The sequence below is a fragment of the Sminthopsis crassicaudata genome, chromosome 3 (genome assembly GCF_048593235.1).
Source record: "Sminthopsis crassicaudata isolate SCR6 chromosome 3, ASM4859323v1, whole genome shotgun sequence".
NCBI classification, from domain to species: Eukaryota; Metazoa; Chordata; class Mammalia; order Dasyuromorphia; family Dasyuridae; genus Sminthopsis; species Sminthopsis crassicaudata.
In genome coordinates, this window is record NC_133619.1 from 618,819,181 (window position 1) to 618,842,989 (window position 23,809).

At 36.2% G+C, this 23,809-nt stretch overlaps 1 protein-coding gene across 4 annotated transcripts in view; it reads right to left on the reverse strand.

Moving 5' to 3' along the window:
* The window catches only part of VPS13D (vacuolar protein sorting 13 homolog D), a 324,514-nt gene that overhangs the window by 205,447 nt on the left and 95,258 nt on the right, over positions 1–23,809 (reverse strand). For 3 of the 4 annotated variants that reach the window (XM_074306229.1, XM_074306228.1, XM_074306232.1), the window contains 4 exons: positions 13,524–13,646; positions 11,200–11,274; positions 4,663–4,765; positions 2,850–3,002 (listed from right to left, as the gene is read on the reverse strand). In XM_074306229.1, coding sequence (XP_074162330.1) covers positions 2,850–3,002; positions 4,663–4,765; positions 11,200–11,274; positions 13,524–13,646 — 454 coding nt within the window. The remainder of the gene's footprint in view (positions 1–2,849; positions 3,003–4,662; positions 4,766–11,199; positions 11,275–13,523; positions 13,647–23,809) is intronic. The other variant, XM_074306230.1, reaches the window with a different exon arrangement.

Sequence of the window (23,809 nt, forward strand, 5' to 3'; positions counted from 1 at the left end):
TGTGAATCAAATTGAAAATTCAAATTCTGTAATTCATCACAAAGAAACTTTTCAGAATACATGAATATGAAAATTCAAGTCATGACATATAAAAATAATCAAAAGAAGGTTTTCTTTCTTCAGAGGTTAATGTGCTACAGATCTACCACTAAAGAACTGGGCTAGAAAATTCCTAGTATCTGTATGGCCAGAAATTCCAAATGTCAGAAATATCTTAAAGGGACCCCAAAATATAGTCCTTTAGAGACCCGCTTCTTAAACTGTGCTTTGTGACCCTACGTGGGTTTTGTAACTGAATGTGGGGGGTTGAAATTATGATTTTTTTTTTTAATCAGTAAATGTTTGATTTGTATACCTGTTTTATATTCCTATAGATCTGGTGTCTAGGGCACAAAGGGGTCATGAGTGGAAAAAGTTGAAGAAGTCCATGAGCTCCCAAAGCAGCCCATGACACTGGGGGAGAGAAGCTTCCCAGATTATAGCCCATCTCTAACTTTCCACTCAGTACAACAGCCCCTTACAGTTTACAAAGTGCTTTCCTGCTCACAGCCCTATGAGATACAAGTATTAAAACTCTGACTTTCCATAGGAGAAAGCTCAAGGACACTTGTCCAAAGCCACCCTTCTAGGATGTGAGGTAGGGCTTAAAAGACAGGCCACTTAACTTCAAGATCAGACTTGACCATTGTGGCCTTGCTCTGGTCTATAAGCTCATTGTTCTGCCATCTATGGCCAAGACTATACTCTATACCATTTTCTATGTGGTAGTTCTTTAAATAGTTAAAAACAGCTATTATATGATGAATGTTGAAGGGGATGTGGGAAAACTGGGACACTGATGCAATCTTGGTGTAATTGTGAATAAATCCAACCATTCTGGACAGTGATTTGGAACTATGCTCAAAAAGTTATCAAACTGTGCATACCCTTTGATCCAGCAGTGCTACTACTGGGCTTATATCCCAAAGAGATCTTAAAGAAGGGAAAGGAACCTTTTTGTGCAAAAACGTTTGTGGCAGCCCTTTTTGTAGTGGCTAGAAATTGGACATTGAATGAATGCCCACCAATTGGAAAATGGCTGAATAAATTATGGTATATGGATGCTATGGAATATTATTGTTCTGTAAGAAACCATCATCCAGCAGGATGATTTCAGAGAGGCCTGGAGAGACTTACATGAACTAATGCCAAGTGAAGTGAATAGAAGTAGGATATTATACATGGCAACAACAAGTTTATATGATGATCAGCTCTGATGGATGTGACCCTCTACAACAATAAGATGAACCAAATCAGTTCCAAGTGTTCAGTAATGAAAAGAACCAGTTACACACAGAGAAAGAACTCTGGGAAATGAGTGTGGACCACGACATAGCATTTCCAATCCTTCTGTTTTCATCCACTTGCATTTTTTATTTCCTTCTCAGGTTATTTTTACCTTATTTCTAAATCTGATTTTTCTTGTACAACAAGATAACTATACAAATATGTATACACATATTGCACTTAACATATACTTTAACATATTTAATATGTATTGGTCTACCTGCCATCTAAGGGAGAAGGTGAGGGGGGGGAAGGAGGGGAAAAGTTGGAACAGAAGATTTTGCAAGGCTCAGTGCTGAAAAATTACTCATGCATATGTCTTGTAAATAAAAAGCTATTAAAAAATAAAACAGCTATTATATCAATTTAATTCAACAAATAGTAATGAAAGGCAAAGCACTGTGTAAAGTCTGGGCACCCACAATGACCAAAAAAAAAAAAAAAAAAAAGGAAAAAAAAAAGAGTAGCTCTTGCCTTCTAGGAGTTTTCTAAGGGAGTTTATGGCCTGTACAGAAGACAAAACATACACAAAGTGATATAAAAGTCATTTTAAAAGGATGTGAGTACTAATCCCTAGAGAAAGCATCCCTGATGTCAGGGATCCTGAGTTGTGCTTTGAAGAAAGCTAGAAATTCCAAGAGGACAAGAAGAAGCTTTGTACTCTAGACATGAGCGACCCTCAGCTGAAGGCCCAGAAGAAGGCAAGTGAAACAGGAATGGAATTCAGCAAGAGCAGCAATAGTAAAGAGAGTGAGAGGGGAACCAGGTGAGAAAAAATTCCAAATACCAAGTGCTATCTAAATGATAGTTGTCATCCAGCAGCAACAGGGAACCTCTGGGACAAGTCTTCATTAAGTTCTTGTTTTAACTGAGCTAAACACCAAAATTTTTATGCCATCTTCAACTCCTTCCTCGCCCACAGAACATGTCCACTCCATGACCAAACCTTGACATTTTAAACCTTCACAGCATTTCTCACATCAACCACTTCTCTCTATTCACCCAGATACCACCCTAAATCAGGTCTTCAACACCTCTAACCTAAACTACTCTTAATCAGTCTCCTCTGTCTCAAGTCTCTTACTCACTTCAAATTTAAATAGTTAGAGAATTATTCAATGTCCCTGAGTTGTGCTAATAATATAAAAATAACAATACTACCAAAGTGAATTTATAGTTTTAATGCTATATTAATAAAATGAACAAAAAGACATTTTGTAAAATTTGATCAAGTTTTACTTTATGTAGTTCTACTTTATAAGACTTGATAAAATAAAAACAAAATTCATTTGGAGAATATTTTGAAAATTATGTGATAACTTTATATTACAAACAATTAATGAGAAAATATATAGGCTAAAAGAAAATTGATGGAATAAACGTATCTCTATGGGAGTTTTCATATAAACAAAAAAAAGCTCTACAAAAATCATTACATGAAAAAAGCAGGCAAAACACAGAAATTCGTTTTCCCTTACTTCCCTCCTTTTTTTAAACACTGAAGAAATTACAATATTCTTTACCTGTGCCTTAGTTTTCCTCTTGCTTCAAATTCAAAAGGAATTTCTTCCCCGGTGAGGACTTCCCGCCACTCACTGACCTTGTGGGCATCATCAAGGAAAGTTCTGTTTCCCTCTGGAACCAGGCCTGGGCTTCCACTGTGAGACAAGGCTGCCCTAGAACCAAATCACATATAACTAGGTCTCTCTCATGCCCATGAACTAAAAACATCCACCAAAGAAAATGCCAACCACATCCAAGATAGGCAGAATATTTTTGATCTTTGCCTTATGATAACCAGCCTAGAAAGAATTTAAAAGCAATCATAAGGATCAATAACATTCAACTTGAATTTTGTAGATATTTCCTACTCCTGTCAACTTAAAAGGAGAATTTCACTAAAAAAGTAATTACTGTCATCTAGAAAAGAGTGCTATGTAAATCTCAAGTATAATTACCATAAATTAACATTTTATTAAGTACATAGAACATGCTCAATAAATGCTGCACCAGGTACAATCACCAAGGGAAAAATTAAGAGTAATATGTTATAGTGGAAAGGTCTTGGACTTGGGAAATATTTAGGTTTGCATTGTGCTTCTGACAATTCATGGTCATATGATGTGGGGGAGAGGTCAAGTCCTCATCTACAAAACTGGGATAATAATACTCATATAACCCCTTCTTTATAGGGTTTCCTGTGAGACTTAAATAAGGAAATACATGTAAAGAGCTCTGTAAACCTTAAGGCAGTATGTAAATAATAATAATTATCCATGATAATGATAATAATAATTATTATTACTAAGGAAACTGAACATTTGGTTAACTAAACTCTTAAACTAAGAAAAACAAAAAGAAATTCACTTCCAAAATAGCTGACTGCAGAGATTTATCTATTTCAATTCCTTTACTGAAAGGATCAGCATTTCCATGCAGCAAGGAGCCAAGTTTTCAATGACAAAAAACTATTACAGAAGGTCTCTTGCTTGGCTTAGGTGAAATCTCATTAGTTTTCCCAACCCCACCCAATCCCATCTGGGCTAGGGAGTGCATTCTAAGTTCAGAGATCAATTTTATTTTTCTTTGTCAGTGAAGTTTTCAGAAGAGTCTTGGAGAAAGAATGAAAAAAGATTGGTTTGGGATTAGATCAAGCAACCACATGTTTCTTTAAAAAAAAAAAAGGAAAAACCCTCATGGGCCCTACCTTTTCCCCTAAGTCATGTCTGTTTTATTTGATCCTCACTTTCAATATAATGTGTCAGGCCTCTGCTAAATATTGGGTCCCCAATCACCATTTGAATAATCCAGACTTGGCATTTTACTCTATCAATCAACAAACATTTAAAAAGCACTTGGGAAACACAGTGTCTAATAATGGAATCAGGAAGATAAAACCTCAACAGAAGTAGTAATAATATGCAATATTACTTGAAAAACCTAACATAGAAATGCAAAACAAAGTGCTTAAGTTGTTAATGATTGTTAATTAATAATTGTTATTAATTTACAATTAATAACATTGTTAAGGAAAATTAATGATCATTAATCATAATGAAAAATGTCAATTGACTATGAAAAAGAAGCATTTATGTTTAGACTTTAAAAGCTGGGGAGAGGATCAAGCTACTGTGAAATGATCTTAGATATCAGGAGAGTTTTGACATATCAAGTAGGGTTAAGCCTACAAGGTACCAAATAAGAGATAACTTTCTCTCTTTACCAAAATAAACAAACTTCCCTGTGTGCAATGTCACCATTCTTACCCTCAAAAAACCCAAAGTTAAAAAGTGAGAGCAGATGTCACTTATGGAGAAATCTTGTCAGACTCCTTACCGGGTTGGAGTAGTTGTTAGCGTAGCAAACCACAAGGTGCACCCCGTGTGATTCCTCAGAGCAAAGGGGACAAATGGTTGTCGGCGTTTGGGGGTTTTCATCTCTGTGATGGGAAAATCAAGGAAGGTCATTAGCAAAGCCATACTCAAGGATATCAAAGAATGTCCCCAAACTAAATAGTGTGGTACCCAAAAATAAACCCTGCACATTCCAAATGAAGGCAGAGAAAACAGAAAAATAAACCCCAAGAAAAGGTGTGCATACCCAAAATGAACTGGAAAAAGGTGGTATCAGACACTGATTCATTCAAAACATGATTTTCTATTTACTATGCAGCATATGGCCAGAAGGCAAATGAGAATTCTTTGCAGCATGGTATAGAAAAAAAGATTGCCAAGGACTTGAGTTGAAATCCTGGTCCTTCTTATTTGTCCCAGTGGCCTTGGGCAGATCACCTTAACTACTGAGCTTCCTCCCTTATGAAGTGGAGGTGCTAGACTAGATCTCTAATATCTTTTCTAATTCCAAATCACCTACACTTGCAAATTCACCTAAAAAATCAACATGGAACACAGCATGCATCAGTATCCACTACTTCCTATCTCACTCTGTCTTAATCATACTATTGAGCCAAATGTAACTTATACCTCTGAGGAACAACCTTCAGGTGCTTAGTCCTTTGGAAGCAAGAAAATTAAATCCCAAAAAGATGTGTAAATAACCAAATGAATTGGGAAAAGCCTATATCAGACAATGATCCATTTAAAACCTGGTTCAAAAGCCATGATTCAAACAGGCCATTAATAGAGAAATATTCCTCCTCATTGCTGTGACAACGCATTCCCAACATGTGCCCAATGAAATGACAGATATCTTTGTGTGTCAGGAAAATTAAACAAAACAGGAATAGTAATGAATGTGCTCTGCTATTTCCTTCTCCTCAAACACAAAACCACTTTAAAGGGATATTTTCAGTTGCCCTATGTCATGGACATTACTATCAATTTCTACATATACATACAGTACTGTTCTAGATGCTAAGGAGAATACAAAAATAATATAAGATACTATTTCTGTCCTCAAAGACCCTATGACCCAGTTAGGAAGACCATATTCACACACAAAAAATGATTAGATAATTATAAATTACAATTTGTACAGTCACTAATTTACAAATGAATGGGATTACAATAGTTCCTTTGTAAGTTGGCTGTTTGGACCTTAGAAGATATTTTTTCTCACAGAAAATCTTATAAAAGCTAATTTGGTTCCCTGGGCAATCACAAAAACCCCATGTGAATTATAGTACTAACAGCAAATTGACCCTAAACACAAGAAATGATAATGTTTCTAAGAGAAGAACATAATCTTCAGAGGACTAAATTCAGGGGACATATTTCCCAGCTCTACCATAAGGACAGGGACTTCACTATTTCCCATCTCTCCAACCTTTAGGTAATGATAGAGGGTAGCTATGTCTTGGCCTGGTATATGATGAATATTGATGGTTGGTGGTGAGAGTCCAGGTTCGGGGTCACAGGACGAGGAAAGGAAGATGGGGATGCTACCAGTAAGAAACCTATCCTCCCTATTAAGGATACTTAACCAGCAGGGTTAAGTATCTTTCAGAACTGTTATAGAAAACTCTGGGGGGACAGGAGAGGTATATAAGAACTATTGCTGGTCTTGTCCCTATCATCATTTATTTTCTCTGCTTCCCAGACTGGTATAAATATTAATTAATAGCAGTATAGAGGGCCCCAACTCCTTCTAAAAAACTTTTTTGGCAGAGATGATGACAAAAAGGTGAACAGCAAAAACAAATTTAGTTGAATCCCCCCTCTTCTTCAGCACTCTCTGAAAAGAATAAACACACACACACCCTAAACCTACAATTTATAGCTACAGTGGACAAAATGGTATTGGGAAGTAGCAGCAAACTGAGGAGGACTAAAGCAAATATAATCCACCTTATAGAACCATGTTTTTATAAGTGATGAAAGCTAAAGAACAATCTCCAGCCCATACAGGTTTTTACTGCCTTCCAAGTGAGGCATGGGGGTGCTTTCATAAAGGGCTAATGGGAAGAAGATATTACTGCGATTTGAAAAGCAATAACTTATCCTTTTTTATCATCAAATATTTTCAGAAGTTAATACAGTAAGTGTTTCTAGACAAGCACTTTCAGGTTAGAGCAAGCCTCTGTTTTGACAACCACCAGAGCTCATCAGGTTCCAATGTGCAGTAAAATGCTAAAAACTTAAAATCTCCAGTGGATAAGACTTAACCTCCTGTCTCTCTTATACAATCTCTCCATCATTTATTCAGTCGATCATTTCTGAGAACTTCGGCTATTTTCAAAGACAGATAAAGGGGGGTGTGTGTGTGTGTGTGTGTGTGTGTGTGTGTGTGTGTGTGTGTGTGTATGTATGTTTAACAGTTGATGAGACATAAAGCATAAAGCTAAGCCTTACAAGAGCAGATGGGGAGTGAAAATTTTAACAGCTATTTGAAGGGCAAATAGAACAGATTGTGGAAATTTGAAAGGTCCTTTCCACGCCATGATTGGAGTAAGAAACCAGCATTTATATAGTAAGGGATCCAGCAGGAAAAGCACCCAGATGTGCTTTCATATCCCACTGTGAGCCACACTATAAGTTTCCATTTGCAAATTATATTTAATTAAAAAAAAATGTGGCAAATGACTTTGATCACTATGTTATAATGAATAAAATATTAGGAACCTTTACATTCAAGAATATTTGGTTTTAACTCTGAGGTTCCACTTCACATGCATCAGATTGGCTAATTTGGCAAAAAAATGAAAATGACAAATACTGGAGGAGTTGTGGGAAAAGACACACTAATGCACTGCTGGTGGAGCTGTGAAATGGTCCAGTCATTCTGGAAAGCAATTTGGAACTATGCCTCAAAAGCTATTAAAATGTGCATACCTTTTACCCCAGGAATATAACTACTAGATCTATTCCCCAAAGAAAGCAAAGGAGGAAAAGGACGCAAAAAATATTTCTAGCAACCCATATTGCAGTAGCAAAGGATTGGAAACTGAGGGATGCCCATAAATTGGGGAATAGCTGAACAAGTTATAGCAATGTGATGGAATACTATTATGCAATAAGAAATGGTGAAGGGTATGGCTTCAGAGGAACCTGACAAGCCTTTTAAAAACTGATGCAAAGTGAAGAGAGCAGAACCAGAACAATTTAAACAATAAAAACCATATTAAATCAATCAACTTCAAAAGACTTAGCAACTCTGATCAGTACAATGAATGACCTACAATGACTTCAGAGGAATCATGATGAAACAGGCTACCTATCTCCTGATGGAGAGGGAACAAATTCAAGAGTTCAAATTGAGATTTTTTTTTTATTTTTGGACATGATCAATGAAAGGAATTTGTTTTTTGCTTGACTGTATGTATGTTTGTAAGAGGTTTTCTTACTTTCTCAACGGGGAGGGGAGGAAAAGTGGAGAAAAGGGGTTTTTTTAAAGTAATTTTTAAAAGAATACTTGGTTTTTCAAATTAAAAAAAGGCACACTGCCTAAGTCACAAAACTTCCCATATTTGTCAGACATACCAAAGCAAACTTCAGACATTCACTTACCCAATGAGAAAACCACTGATTGCACACGCTACAAAAGCCTAAAACCTACACCAGGGAGAAGCCAAACTGACCAAATAGCTCTCACATTATGTCCCAAAATAAACAGAGTCTGGACTCTAGCCGCGCAACAGAAGAAAGAAATTTTGAAGGCCACCAAAGAGAATGGCTTCCCTTGATGGTTTTAGAAAATTTGCCTCCAGGGACCACAATCTCTTCAGAAAAGAGAGAAAGCTTCAAGTTAGTCACATTTTAGTTTGCCTTCACTTGGCTACAACTTGAAAAATGACTTCCCCTTTGGACTTATTTCAAATAATTAATTCAAGCTGTTATAAACAAAGCCCAAGGTTTCTACTCTGTAGACAGTTTGTAACAAAAAGAATACTGGAGTAGAAATTAAAAGACCCAGAGTCTAAGTTCTCCTTCTTCTATAAATATTGTTGAACATACAGGTCTTTTCCCCTTTTGTTCTTCTTTTTAAGCTCTTTTGGGATACAGACCTAGTAGTGGTTAGAGTGTACACAGGGTTTTACAGCTCTTTGAGCATAGTTCCAAAGTTGAATCAGTTTACAATTCCACCAAGAGTTCATTAATGTCTCATTTTTTCCATATGCCTTCCACCATGTCATTTTCCTTTTCTGTCCTATTAGCCAATTTTGTAGGTATGAGGATACGATTTCAGAATTGTTTAATTTGCATTTTTCCAAGCAATATGATTTAAGAACATTTTTTCATATGGCTATAGATAGCTTGGATTACTTCGTCTGAAAACTGTTTCTAACTTTTGATCATTTATCACTAGGGGAATGGCTCTTATTTTTACAAATTTGACTCAGTTCTCTTATGTATTTGAGAAATGAGGCCTTTATCAAGAGGAACTTGCTTCAAATTTTTTTTTCACAGTTACTATTATTAATTGTATTTCCCATTCATCCTATTTCCCCCCGCTTATTCTATTCTCTCTCCTTTCACCCTGTCCCTCCTCAAAAGTGTTTTTGCTTCTGAAAACTCCCCACTCCAAATCTGCCCTCCTTTCTCTCAATTTCCCACATTTCTCTTATTCCCTTCCCCTCCTACTTTCCTGTAGAGTAAAATAAATTTCTAGAGCCATTTGAGTATGTTTAGAGCAAGGTTCACTCATTCCCCCCTACTTCCCCTCTATTATAAAAAAATTTTCTTGCCTCTTTAATGGCAATAACAGATAATGGCAGATTATGTTACCTTTCCCTTTCCTTTTCTCCTAGTGCATTTCTTTCTCACTACTTAATTTTATTTTGTAAGATATTATCCTTTCATATTCAACTCACTCCCATGTTCTGTCTACATATACTCTTTACATATATATATATATATATATATATATATATATATATACACATATATATATATATATAATATACTCTATGTATACTCTAATTGCCCTAATAATGAGAAAGTTCTTATGAATTACAAGTATCTTCCCATATAGGAATATAAACAACTTAATCTTATTAAGTTCCTTTGTTTTCCATTTCCTGTTTCCCTTTTTATGTTTTTCTTATGTCTTCTATTTGAATAGCAAATTTTCTATTCACTTGTGGTCCTCTCATTGAGAATGCTTGAAAATCCTTTGTTTCATTAAATGTCCAATATCCCCCCTGAAGTATTATACTCAGTTTTGCTGGGTAGGTGATTCTTGGCTGTAACCTGTGGTTCTCCAGAATATCATATTCCAAGATCTCTGATCTATTTTTATAGCAGCTGCTACATTGCTCTCATTTGGTGCAGCAGTAGGTAGAGAACCAGCTCTGGAGTCAGGAGAATTTAAGCTCAAATCCAGCTTTGGACACTTAATACTTACTAGCTGTGGGACCCTGGCCAAGTCACTTAACTGCAACTGCCTCTCAAAAAAAAAAAAAAAAAAACCAAACAAACAATAAATTGCTTTCATTCTACTAACTATATAATAAACTCTTTGAATATGAACTTCCTCATCTATAATAATCTCTGTCCAAACTATCTACTTCTAAAGTTTTTTGCAAGAATAAAATGAAATAAACTAGAAAATATCTTGAAAAGGATGCAATGCTGTACAAACATCAAAGTATTTATTTCATTAAAATTCTTTTTCCCTTTCTTGATAAAAATGCTCACAAAATAACCCATAGCTCTGCCACCATTTCACTGATGCCTCTGTTTTCACACACCTGAGTAGATTCTTCCTTGTTTACAAAATCAGCCGTATCACAGAGGAAGCTGCAATTAAGTACACTCATTTCAACCAATGAAGAAATGACACACTGAGATTCTGATATCCTAATTTTTATGTTCTTTTTTTTTTTTTCAATACTCTACCTAGCCAACCAACACTTCCTCCCCATTTTCTCTGTCTCAGGAAATAACAGAGTCATAGGCAGGAATGATGAATATTTTCTTCTCTATTTTTTAAGTACCATGTGCACCTATTTCAAAACCATAAGAAATTTTTATCTTAGTAATAGTATGAGGATTTAAAAATATCTCATGTTCCAGAAATTCCTTTGCATTTCCCCAAGAATAAACATTTACCAAGTTTTTCATAAATAAAGAGATCTATAATGTTGGTTTGTGGAAGAATTTTCCCATCATTTGTGAGATTTTCACCATGAAAAATGGCCACCAACTAACACAATATTCCCTTTGTGTAATGTCACAACTGCCAAACACTGGCAGAAGGGAGTTTTGCTTTCTTACCTTTCATCAGTAGGGAAAAGAGAATGGAAAAGACACAATGACAACCAATATTAGGTTTATTTTTAATGTTGTCAAATGTTCTTACTGTTCTTGCTAAAATTAAATAATCACACATAATTAATTATTTATTTAGGGTCATTGAGCAAGACATTCCATAGACCATAGCAGCCATGCATTCCCTCCCTCAGCTGTACTGTACCTCTAGCATAGATCTGGTGCTCTAGGTTAGTCAGACTGGCTGTACTCCTAGTCCTAAGGTAGACAAGGGGTAGGCCTGGTAGACAGGAAAGACAAAGTTAGCAGATAAGGAAAGAGACAGAAAACAGGCAGAATAGATTCACCTCCATCACTTATACATGTATGAATAGAGAACTTTGCACAAACAAGGCAGGCACCATGCGGGTGAGCATTGACTAAAAACACACTAAGCAACGAGATCATGATGTTTCTTTTTTCAAGGGTAAGATACTTCCCATTAGTACAGAAGTTCTATCATGTTAAGCAGCATACTTTCCCTCAGAATCAGGGGAAAAAAATTATTTAATACATCCTTAAACTGAAGCCTTTTAAAGGTTCTGAATTTGAAAGTGTGAATATACTTAGATAGCACAGCAAAGTTACTTTAAAAATCTATTTAAAAAAAAAAAGAGATGGTATTGAAGATAGCTTCATTTAAATTCAGCAAAAGAAGACAGTATCTCCAAAAGTGAGTCAAAAAAGCCAAGATATTTCTTATATACAGTCTCTGCTAATGAGTTGCCTCACTCTGATGGCTTTGAAAAATCTTAATTTTTATGCATTTTTAAATATTTAAATTGAAGATCTTTATCAATATTGTCATTAGCTCCAAAATCCATCAATTCTACAAAGCCCAATGATTCATCCCTTAAAATCCATGACTTTACTAAATAAAGTCAACAATTATGCTCAGTCATACCAAAGTCTTCCTATGACTACTCAAATTCATCCAAGAAATTAGCATGTCTACCAGATCATGTTTCATGTCAAGAATTTGAATTTCAAGGGCTCCAATTTCTAATCTGATTTTAGTCATTTATGTCTGTTTCAACTTATTAGAAACATAACATCATAGTTCTGTAGATTCTGATCAGTCTAATATTAAGAATTTTAGTAGATTTATTAAAAGCTTTCTATTCAATTAGGGGACAAGGAGGAATAAAAAAGGTGTAAACATTTTTATGCTTTTAAAGATCTTTTTATAAAGAAAAGATGGGCTGTATCTCTATAAATCTAAGAAACTATGACCTAGAACTAAGTAACGCTGTACAATGCTTCTTCAAGGCCACTTAACACATATATGTCCTCTTTGGTTAACTATTAAAAAGGACATGAATTGTTGCCTCTTCAAGATTGTGAAGACCCAGCAGGCTTGTGGCTGTACTTACTAGTGGCTCAGGAATAAAGATTTCTCCAATGAACAAGTGTCATTAGGAAAATGTTCCCTTGCCTATACTACAAATTCTAGAGGTTGCTTGAAGTCTTCTGGATAGATTGCTACTTTTCTAGGCACATAATAAATTGAAAATCTAGAGGAAAAGACAGAGAAATGAAGCCGACATTTTAGAAGGGCCTGGCTCCTGAAACCTTGTGACTCTCAGAAGCAGCTCATTGGAAAGCCAAGAACAATGACAGCTATATTTCTTTGTCTCTCCTTTTTTAGAAATATAAGGAAGACAGAAAAAGGCCACATGCACATCCTGAGGAAAGAGGAGCCAGTTCAAACCCTTTAGACACTTAAGAAAGCCCATCTGCCTATAACATGTTTTCAGACCAGATGGATTATTTCTGAAGTATTCATAGGCTATGTGAAGTCCAGCCAAGAAATGTAATCACAGAGACTTCCCAAAAAAAACTGAGACTTAAAGGGCTGGGACAGAGCTGAATTTGGATGGCAATTAGTTATGAAACTGTTGTTCATCATTCTAGTCTTCAACTCTTAGAAAAACAAAGCTCAAAGTGAGGCAATAATGAGGAAGAAAATACAATTATCAAAGAATATAATGAGATTACTACATATATATTCAGAAGGATACACACATAATTCTTGAGATTCTTTGTGGACACATTGTGGCCATTTATGTACTTCACCCTTAATATGCCATGAACTTTAGGACTTACATCCAAGCCATCACTTTCTTCATCAGGGAAAATTAAGTAGAGTTTCCAATGGAGTTTGAAAATAATCATGCATTTACTCCACAGGAAAAGCATTGTTTCAAAGCATGAAACAATCTTCTAAATGTTGACTGCGCTAAAATTTTAGAACTATCAATTTAAAACATTATATGCATCAGAATGTATTAAAGATTTGTGTGCCTTCACTTCAATGAGAATATTTTGTGCTAGAAATCTCAGTTGCAGAGATTAATTACAGAGTATGGGTAATATTTCCTGTAGATTCTTGCATAAAGGTTGACAATTCTGGTTGAATTCCTCAATGAAACAATGGACTACTAAATCAAGTGTGACTTAAAACATTCATATGTAAAATTAACATCTTACTTTGTCCGAAGCATGGAGGATCCACAGAAGAGCCCATCCAACTTTCTGATTTGGCTATATCCATTTCCTTGTCTTGTTTACAATAATCTGCCATCCATGATTCTTTGGTACTTACATATTGATCTAGAAAGAATCCCCAAAAGATAAAAACAGAGATAGGTGAGATTGTGAAGGTTAAAAATTAAAATCAGGAATAAAACACTAAAATATAAATAAAGTCAGCTAAATGACCAAAAAGCTTTTTATGAGAACTATTTTACTATTCTGCCTCAGAGCAAAACAGTATAACTTCTAATAGATTAATCTAGAGCTAGAACTTGGATAAAGAGCTCCTGATACCTACTAAACTACAATAATTTACTGAAAAAAGTCAAAATGAGAATAATCACTTTTTCTCCCTCCTCAAAACTGCCAGAGTTTCCCTTCCTTCCATCTTCTCTGTTTCAGATTTTCAGTCCAAATATTTAGCCATGGAAATAAAGGCCTAGAGATTACGGTATTACTAGAGAAATATGTAAGTTTTAGATTAGTTTAGCATAGTCGACAAATATAGTAGTTGGAATTAAAAAACATGGGTGTTGAATTCACACTTCACAACTAACACAGTACATTTCACAATATTTCAAATGCAATCAGAGGGATAAAAGGATTATCACCAGTAATGCCAATAAAAACCTTATTTATATGGGAATAATTTCATATTTATTAAGACCTTAGTTACAAATATATATGACCAAAAGTCAGTCCTCAATATGTAAGTGATCAGAGGTAACAAAAACATTTCTCAAAAGAATAACTTTTAGCAAATCACGTCAAAGATTGCTAAAAATTACTACTGATAAGGGAAATGAAAATCAAAACAATTGCAAGATTTCATTTCACATCCAGCAAATAGGTAAATATGGGAAAAGCAGTAGTAGTTAATCTCAGAATAACCGTGAAAGGGCAGACATCCCAAAAAACATGTTGGTATGAACTGTTTTAACTATTCTGGAAAGCAATTTGGAATTATGCTAAGAAAATGACTAAAATGTACACTGATTCAGAGCTCCCATTTCTATGTATATTCTTCAAGAAGGTCAAGGAAAGAAAATTCACACATCAATCAAAATATTCATAAAAACAATTTTTGTAGCATCAAAGACCTGGAAACAAAGTAGATGCCCATTGATGAGGTAATGGCTAAACAAATTATGGTATACAAATTAAAAGAAGAATGCTCAGCTAAGAGAAATACTGATTATGAAGAATTCAGAAAAGCAGGGGAAGATTTATATGAAGAGATACAGAGCGAAGTTAAACAGAACTAGGAAAACTGTACATAATGACTGCAACAATGTAAATGGAAAGAAAAAAAATTAAGGTGAACAGATAATAATAAAGAATTAGTGGCTCACAGGAAAAGATTTTTTAAAAGCACTCCTCTGTATTGTCAGGGGACTAGGACTTCAAAATATCCCATACACTGTCAGAAACAGATGATATGTTGGCTGGTTATTCCCAACTAACTTTTTTTGGCATATATTTTTTTTTATGATTCTCATACTGGATGGCTAATAAATTAGGAGAGAGGGGACAGATATTATATATAGAAATTAAAATATATAAAGACAAAATAAATCAATAATAATTGCAAAAATCTGCAAACCCTTCACAATTATCTCATTGATTCCTCATAACAAGCTGGAAGGTAAATGTTGTCATCATCCCCATTTTACATATAAGGAAATTGAAAGAGAAGGTTAAATGACTTGTCCTAAATCATACAACTAATAAGTATCTAAGGCAATCTTTCTGACACCAAGTCTAGCACTTTATCCATTTTATAGATAGCTGCCTCTTGATTTTTAAAGACTTTAGCAATTATGAAATTCTTCAAAATATCAACATAATCTTTATGCAGAGATACATATCAACACAGATAATGTTCTAGTAAACAATAGCTTTAGGATAAATGAAGATTCACTCCTGACTGAAAAATCAGTTTTAAAATAAAATGCCATTTTCCATTACAATTTATTGTGTGTTGATTTTTTTTATTATAGCTTTTTATTTACAAGATATATGCATGGGTAATTTTTCGGCATTGACAATTGCAAAACCTTTTGTTCCAATTTTCCCCCTCTTTCCCTCCACCCCCTCCCCCAGATGGCAGGTAGACCAATACATGTTAAATATGTTAAAGTATATGTCATATACATTATATGTATACATAGCCATACTGTTATTTTGTTGCACAGGAAGAATCGGACTTTGAAATAAGGTAAAATTAACCTGAGAAGGAAATAAAAAATGCAAGTGGATAAAAATAGAGGAATTTGAAATGCTATGTAGTGGTTCACACTGATTTCCCAGAGTTCTTTTGCTGGGTATAGCTGATTCTATTCATTATTGAACAAATGGAACTGATTTGGTTCATCTCATTGTTGAAGAGGGCCACGTCCATCAGAATTAATCATGATATAGTATTGTTGTGAAGTATATAAGGATCTCCTGTCCTGCTCTTTTCACTCAGCATCAGTTGATAAGTCTCTCCAAGCCTCTCTGTATTCGTCCTGCTAGTCATTTCTTACAGAACAATAACATTCCATAACATTCATATGCCATAATTTATTCAGCCATTCTCTAACTGATGGGCATCCACTCAGTGTCCAGTTTCTGGCCACTACAAAGAGGGCTGCCACAAACATTTACGCACATATGGGTCCCTTTCCTTCCTTTAAGATTTCTTTGGGATATAATCCCAGTAGCAACACTGCTGGATCAATGGGTATGCACAGTTTGATAATTTTTTGAGCATATTTCCAAATCACTCTCCAGAATGGCTAGATGTATTCACAATTCCTATTGTGTGTTAATTTTAAAAATATCTTGTAATCCAGTGACATTTTAGTAGCTCAAAGAAAGAAAAGCATGTGCTAAGTGGTAAAGAGGGCATGACTAAGTCTTGTCACAGTGTCAGGGGTTTTTTTGCTTTTTATTTTCAAAAAGCGAAAACAACATGTTGTGAACCACACTCAGTCCCCACAGTCCTCTCTCTGGGTGTAGATGGCTCTCATCATCACAAGACCATTGGAACTGGCCTGAATCATCTCATTATTGAAGAGAACCACGGCCATCAGAATTGATCATTGCTGTGTACAATGATCTCCTGGTTCGGCTCATTTCACTTGACATCAGTTCCATTTAAGTCTCTCCAGGCCTCTCTGAAATCATCCTGCTAGTCATTTCTTACAGAACAATAGTATTCCATAACATTCATTTATCATATCTAATTCAGCCATTTTCCAACTGATGAGCATCCACTCAGTTTTCAGTTGGGCCATTACAAAAAGGGCTGCCACAAACATTTTTGGACATTTGGGCTCTTTTCTCTCATTCATGATCTCTTTGGGATACAGATCCAGTAGAGACACTGCTAGATCAAAAGGTATGCACAGTTTGATAGCCCTTTGGATATAGTTCCATACTGCTCCCCAGAATAGTTGGATGAGTTCAGGACTCCACCAACAATGTATTTGTGTCTCACTTTTTCCACATGACATCCAACAGTGTCAGTTATTTCTAAGTGGCTTGAAAATTCACTATCCTTCCAGAAAAATTATTCTTAGTAAAGAAAAATCTCTGCAGTTTATTCAAACATTTGGATCAAAAGACCCCTGGTCTAATTTCAAACATCCATATATATTCTCTTTTTTCTTGATATGGTGTAGGGTATGGCAATGCTTAATAGCATATTTAACCCATAACCACAACTCCTAAAAGATTTTACAAACCTGAAAAATAATATATGCCCTTAAACATAACCAGTATTTAAGGTTGGCTTAAGCATAAAACAAAGACATTCCTGGATTCTGCTTTCTTCACAGAGAATAAAGGTTACCAACATTATGACCATGAAGCTAGAAACAGAGAATATGTGCTTCTAATTTACCATCATCTTAATCTACAACTAAGTTTCAAAATAGGCCAAGAAGCCTTGTAAACACAGAACTTTTGAGTCAGAGTTCCCAAAAACAAGGTGACTCTAAGGATTAATACAAAACAATATATGAAAGGGAACAATACAGGCAGTTTGCCTTGCTACACAGAGAACAAAACCAAACAAATATCATACACAAAGTGCTGAATAAGTAGTCTCTATGAAATAAATCCAAATTTGCTTCTGTATTATTTGGAGGGGAAGCAGAGAATGATGATCGCCAAGAACCAAGGAGGAAGTAGTGCCAAGGTGGCAAACACCCCCCCCCAAAAAAAAACAAACATTCTCCCAAACAGATCTAGAAAATTACTGAATCCTGATTGGAAAATGCAAGAAAAAGTCATTGTGTCATTTTTCCAGCCCAAGTTAGCATAGCTGGGTACACTGAAAGTTCTGTAGTCACAGAGGATGGGGTCTGACTGAGACTGTGTCAGGGAAGAAGGACTTCCCAGGCCCAGACTGGGGCAAACTTATATAGGGGGTATGAACAATTATGCTCACTGCCCAGCGTCTGGTTCCACTTTCCCTTCCAGCATAGACTCAAAGGACCAATACCCAGTGGTGGCACTCCAGTGTAGAAGGTGGTCAGAGGCATCAGCCCAGGAACCAAAAACAGCAACAGTGCAGCTCCAGCCTCAGAGCAAAGAAGGGTCTCAGTTCCAGCTTCTAACCTTGAATAAAGCCCACCAAGGAATAACCAGGGCAGGAATCTCAGGCCAAAGGGAAACCTGTCCTTCTGAAACCAGCAGAGTTTCCCAGCTGGCTATTAGGGGCTGAGCCCAAGAGCAGTTTACTGCTACTCAGTGCAAACCCAGATCAGGAACTTCTAGAGCTCAGAATAGATCAGATTTTGTCTTGGATCAAACCACTTGGGAGAACTGGAAGCTTGCAGGTCCTCAGCCTGAGCTTTTCCTGAGAACTAGAACAATGCAACACTCAATAGCCCTAAGAAAACAACAGCAGAACCAGAAGAGACCTTCCTTCCAGAAAAGCACAGAATCTAGTCCTAACATTAAATCCAAAGTCAGAAAAAAAGCTGGAAAATTGGACAAACAAAAAAATAATCCAACCATAAAAGGCTATAATGATGACAGGGACACAAGGACATTTAACCCAGATGAAAGAATTATTCTAAAATATCTACAAGCAAAGCTTCCCAAAAAAGCACAACTTGAATTCTTGGAAGAGATGAAGTAAGAGTTGGGTTTATTTGTTTGTTTTTAAAAGAGAGTTTTTAAAAATGTCATTAATCAATGAAATGAAAGCACTAGAGGAAAAAAAATGGAAATTAAATAAGAACTATGGAAGAAGGAATTAGAAAGGAAATTAAAAGCTTGACCCAAGAGATATAACCTTGCCTGAGCAACAAACTAGCTAAAAATTAGAATGGACCAAATAAAAACTAATGATTCCATAAGACAAGAAGATATATTAAAACAAAGTTTAAAAAAAGAAGAGGAGGAAGAGGAGTGAGAGGAAGAGGAGGAGCAAGGCCAATGCAACTAACCTGGAAAATAAGTTCAGGAGAAAGTTTAAATTCATTAGACTGCCTGAAAGCCTCGCAAAAATAAATAAATAAATGAATGAATAAAAACAAGGCCTAGTTCAAGAAATCTTAAAACAAAGTTGTCCAGGCTTTTCAGAACAGGAAGAATCCACAGGTCACCTTCTAAAAGAAATCCCAAACTAAAACTCATGAGAACATCACAGTAAAACTCCAGAGTTTCCAGGTCAAAGGAAAAAACCAAAACAAAACTACAAGCAACCAAGGAAAAAAAAATTTAAGCATCAAAGAGTCACAATCTGGATTACATAGGATTTAGCATCTACAAACATAAAGAAGCAAAGAGCTTGGAATATAATATTCCACAAAGGCAAAAGATAGAAACTTAAAGCTAAGAATCAATTTATCCAGCAAAAATGAAGTGTAATTATATGGGGGGAAATGGACATTTAATGAAATAGAGCAAGCATTCCTGACAAAAAGAAACCCTATTTAGTTGTTCCAGGTCTCCTAATTGGTTCCTAGTTTCTGAAAGAAAAGTAGAAATGACATTCCATTACAAACCAATTTGTTGCTTTTGGGAAGAAAATGTCAAACCACTGAGCCAGATCTCCTGCTTGGTTTCCTGTCTCTCTTAGGACGAGAAGAAACATTATTCTATCAAACACCAGACACTCCTTCCTTCTGGGGAAGAAAAAAATAGCTATTCCAACAAGTCTTCAACTTGGTCTACTACCTTAGAAAAAGGGGCGTAATACCTATTCCTTCAGTTCCTAGCCATTATCTCTTCACACTCAGGGGGAATCACACTAAGATCAAATCCTTATGGACAACCTACCTGAGCTCATTCCTCAGTGATTAACAAACTCCTTCCTGGGCATATCCTCCCTATCCCAGGGATTCTTAAAGTTCTTCTGACATCATCCAAATCCTGACCCCCATCCCTCATCTGTTCTTTCCACTACCCTTAAATCCTACCTTCTAGCTCCCCAAATATTATACTTTAAAATTATTCAGCCCTTCTACTAGCCTCCTTGGTACAGAGGTAAGAAACTTGTTTTCATCTTAAATTTTTTCCTTTCCAGCTCCTTTTATCTGTTGGTTCCTACTGAGACATGGCCCTCTCCCTGGCTTCCTTTTCTTTGCATATTCACTTATTTTTCCCAACTCATCTAGTCAAAGTGGAAAGTGGGAATATTCCTTTTTTCCTTTACCACTTCTGGGTTCTCACTCTACAACCATCACTTAGGTTGAGATTCCTTTAAGATTCACTCAATCCATATTTACCACCCAATTAAAATCTTGATAATTGTCAACGAATTCAGGGCACTATCCTTCATTCTTCAATGAGTCTAGTGACTGGTTCACAATATTTATCTCTTCCCTATTCTCATATTAGGGGATTTCGACAAACATTTATATTACCTCAAATACTCTAACCTAAGAGTTCCCAGCATATATGTTATACATGACAATTCCTCCCTGCCTCAGCTAATATGATCAGTTATAATGGAGTTTTGCAGTTTTATGGAGGCTATTACTATAATCAGGTTTGGCAGGAGCATAGGGCAACTGTGCAGAATACTGAAGTGGTAGTATAGAACTGTAGAAGCTGAAAATGTGGTTATCAAGAGGAAATACCTCAATCCATATGGGCATTTGCTCTATAGTCTTTTTTTTTTTTTTAATCCTTTCCTCTGTCCACACAGGGTATCATACTTTACCTGAGTATACACTACTCAAAGGAATGTAAATTTTGATGACTGAAATCTCTCAAGATGAATGGGTTACATTTCTTTCTAAAGGACCGTGCCTAAACCCAAATTAATGGCTCTCACTGATTGGCCAAGTTCCACTCGGTCATGTTCAAGCCCTGCAGAGTAAATATAAACAGTAACTTTTTTATGTTTTAGCCAGAAACCCTGAGGACCTTTTACCTCCTAATTTTTTTTTTTTTGAATAGGTAAAAAAGGCCATTCTCTGCCTCATTTCTTACCTAGCCTTAATTACTGATGGAACACTGTCTCAGTTTGACTGTCAAACTGAGACATGTTAAAGATGTTAGCTTAAAAAGGCCAAGGTCTCCCATTAGATCCAGTGCCATCTCTAAGCTATTCGATCTATATCTTGCCATTGGATGCAACTGGCTCTGGAAGAGAATAAGGCTGGTAACTGCACAGCCCACACTTGCATGTGATGATATCACCTCTCTGACATCATGGTCCTCTTCAAGAATGAAGGAGAAACAACAATAACAACCTATCTTTGATCTTGACATTATTGAAAAATGTACCACTCATTCACATACTCTGAAATTCCCTAGTCTGATCACATTTTTTGTCTTTTCTTCTTCTGCCTTGTAATGCCAAACACTGTTCTTCATTCATACTGTGACCTCTATGTAAAGGGCTGAAATTCTTGAGTCAATGCACTGGGGTCGGACTATTGAGCACTTGAGGCTAATTACTGATTGGACAATACTCTATAAGAATTTACTTGGAAAATGGCCCTTCCCACTATTCTGTGCTGGCCCAATTGTTTGGTGTACACATTGTGGGAGGGACTAGAAGGTGCAGGGGGACTAGCCAGGGTCACTTCTGTGAGAAAGCCGAGGCGGTGAGGTCGCAGAGATCCTACGTGTCCACTCTCTTCACTTCTGCTGCTAAAGTTCAAGAATAAAGACTTTTGCTTATCCTGACTCCGGCTGACTCTAAGGTACCCAGGGTGCTAACGTGGTCGCCATACATTTAAGCCCTTGGCCCTTCAGTTCTTTCCCAAACAATCACTTCAGTATTATTTAAATTCTCCTCCCTTTTCCATCTTGACCCCTTGGATGAATCAGCTTGACTCTCCTCTCAGGCCCTTGGACTTTTATGCTACCACCAAATGTATCTAGCCATATCTGTGTCTTAGATCACTCCAACTATCTGCTGCCTTTGCATACACTACTAAATAAAGGTGGAGAAAATCATGAAACTACTAACTGGGTCCACTACACATTTATGTTACATAACCTCATTGCTGCTAATTGATCCTTCTGTACATCCCTAATTAATTTGCTAGCCAATTAACAACTGGCTCTTCCAAACTTTTTCTCTATCTTGGATGTTCTGCTCTTTTCCCTCTATACAACTTCACTTGGTAATCTCATCAAAGCCCATGAATCCAATAATGATTTCTATGAAGATCATTCTTAAATCTACTTATACAGTTCCAATTTGGAACTGGTCTCCTGTCTCTATCTCCATATACCTATTGGACATCTCAAACTGGATGTGCCTATGATAACTTAAACTTCACATGTCCAAAGCAAAATCATCTTTGCTCCTAAATACTCCTCTCTTTCTAACATCTCTATTGATGTTGATAATATTAATATAATTAATAATGGGACAGTGAGGTGGTACAATGGATAGAGTGCTAGGCTTGAAGTCAGAAAGATCCAAGTTCAAATATGCTTCAGGCACTTCCCAGCTGTGTGACCATGGGCAAGTGACTTCACCCTGTTTGCCTCAGTTTCCTCATCTGTAAATAAGTTGGAGAAGGAAATGGTAGACCACTCTAGTTTCTGCCAAACAAAATCTCCAATGGGGTCGCAAAGAGTCAGATATGACTAAAAACATATTAATAACACCACTATCATCTGCCCACTCCTCCAGGCTAATTACTTAGTATCATCCTTAACTCTTCACTATCTTTCATCTTTCCCCCACATTCAATGTGCTGCCAAGATCTGTCACTTTTATTTCTATAATAGTTCCTGCCATATTCCCTCCTTCTCTTTGCCATCATCCTAGTACAGGATCTTACCACCTCACATCTGGACTATTGCAACAGTGTTCTAGTGGATCTTTCTGTCACAAATCTCTATACACACACACACACACACACACCCCTCTGCCACTCAATAAACTGTAATTGTTTCCTTTCATTTCCAGGATCAAATATAAAATCCTCTAGCTTCAAAAACTCTTCACAATCTCCCCCACCTCCTACCTTTCCAGTATTCTTACAACTCACATTCTTCCACAAATTCTGTCTTCAAGTGATATTGGTCTCTTTGCATTTGGAACAAGATATTCCATTTATCAACCAGACATTTTCTCTGGCTATCTTCCAAGTATGGAACACTCTTCTCACCTCCTTCTCTAGCTTTACTGGCTTTCTTTAAGTTTCGGCTTCTACAAGAAGCCTTTTGCCAACACCCTTAATTCTAGTGCCTTTCCTCTGCTAATTACTTCCTATTTATGCTACCTACAGCTTGTTTGAACATAGTTGCTTGCATGAAATCTTTCTTATTAGAAGAGCTCTTTGAGGGTAAAGATTGCCTCTTGCTTTTCTTTGTATTCCCAGTACTTAGTAGATTATTAACTGACTGAAAAGATTGGAGTTAAGTAGAAACTTTGAAGTTCAAATATAGGAGTTACCAAACAACAACAACAACAACAAAAACAACCCAAATCATAAAAAGATAAACATGAATGAATAATCATAAGGTCCTAAACAAGCATAAACTGCCTACACTCTAACATGTGTCCTGCAATCATCATCAGGGGTCATAGAGGGGGTCACTTGTAAGACAGAAGGCCTAGAAGTAGTTCTTCTATTTTCTGATGATAATCTTTAAAAAAGAAAGCGGAATACATATATAGGGGAAGGAAAGTTATGGAAAATTATCTCACATAATTGGGATGCACAAGTAGAAATTTGCACAAACAAAGAGGAAGGATGAAGCAACTAACACCTGAATTACAGCATCATCTGCAATGGTCAAGGAAGGGAAAAAAAATACATAAAGAC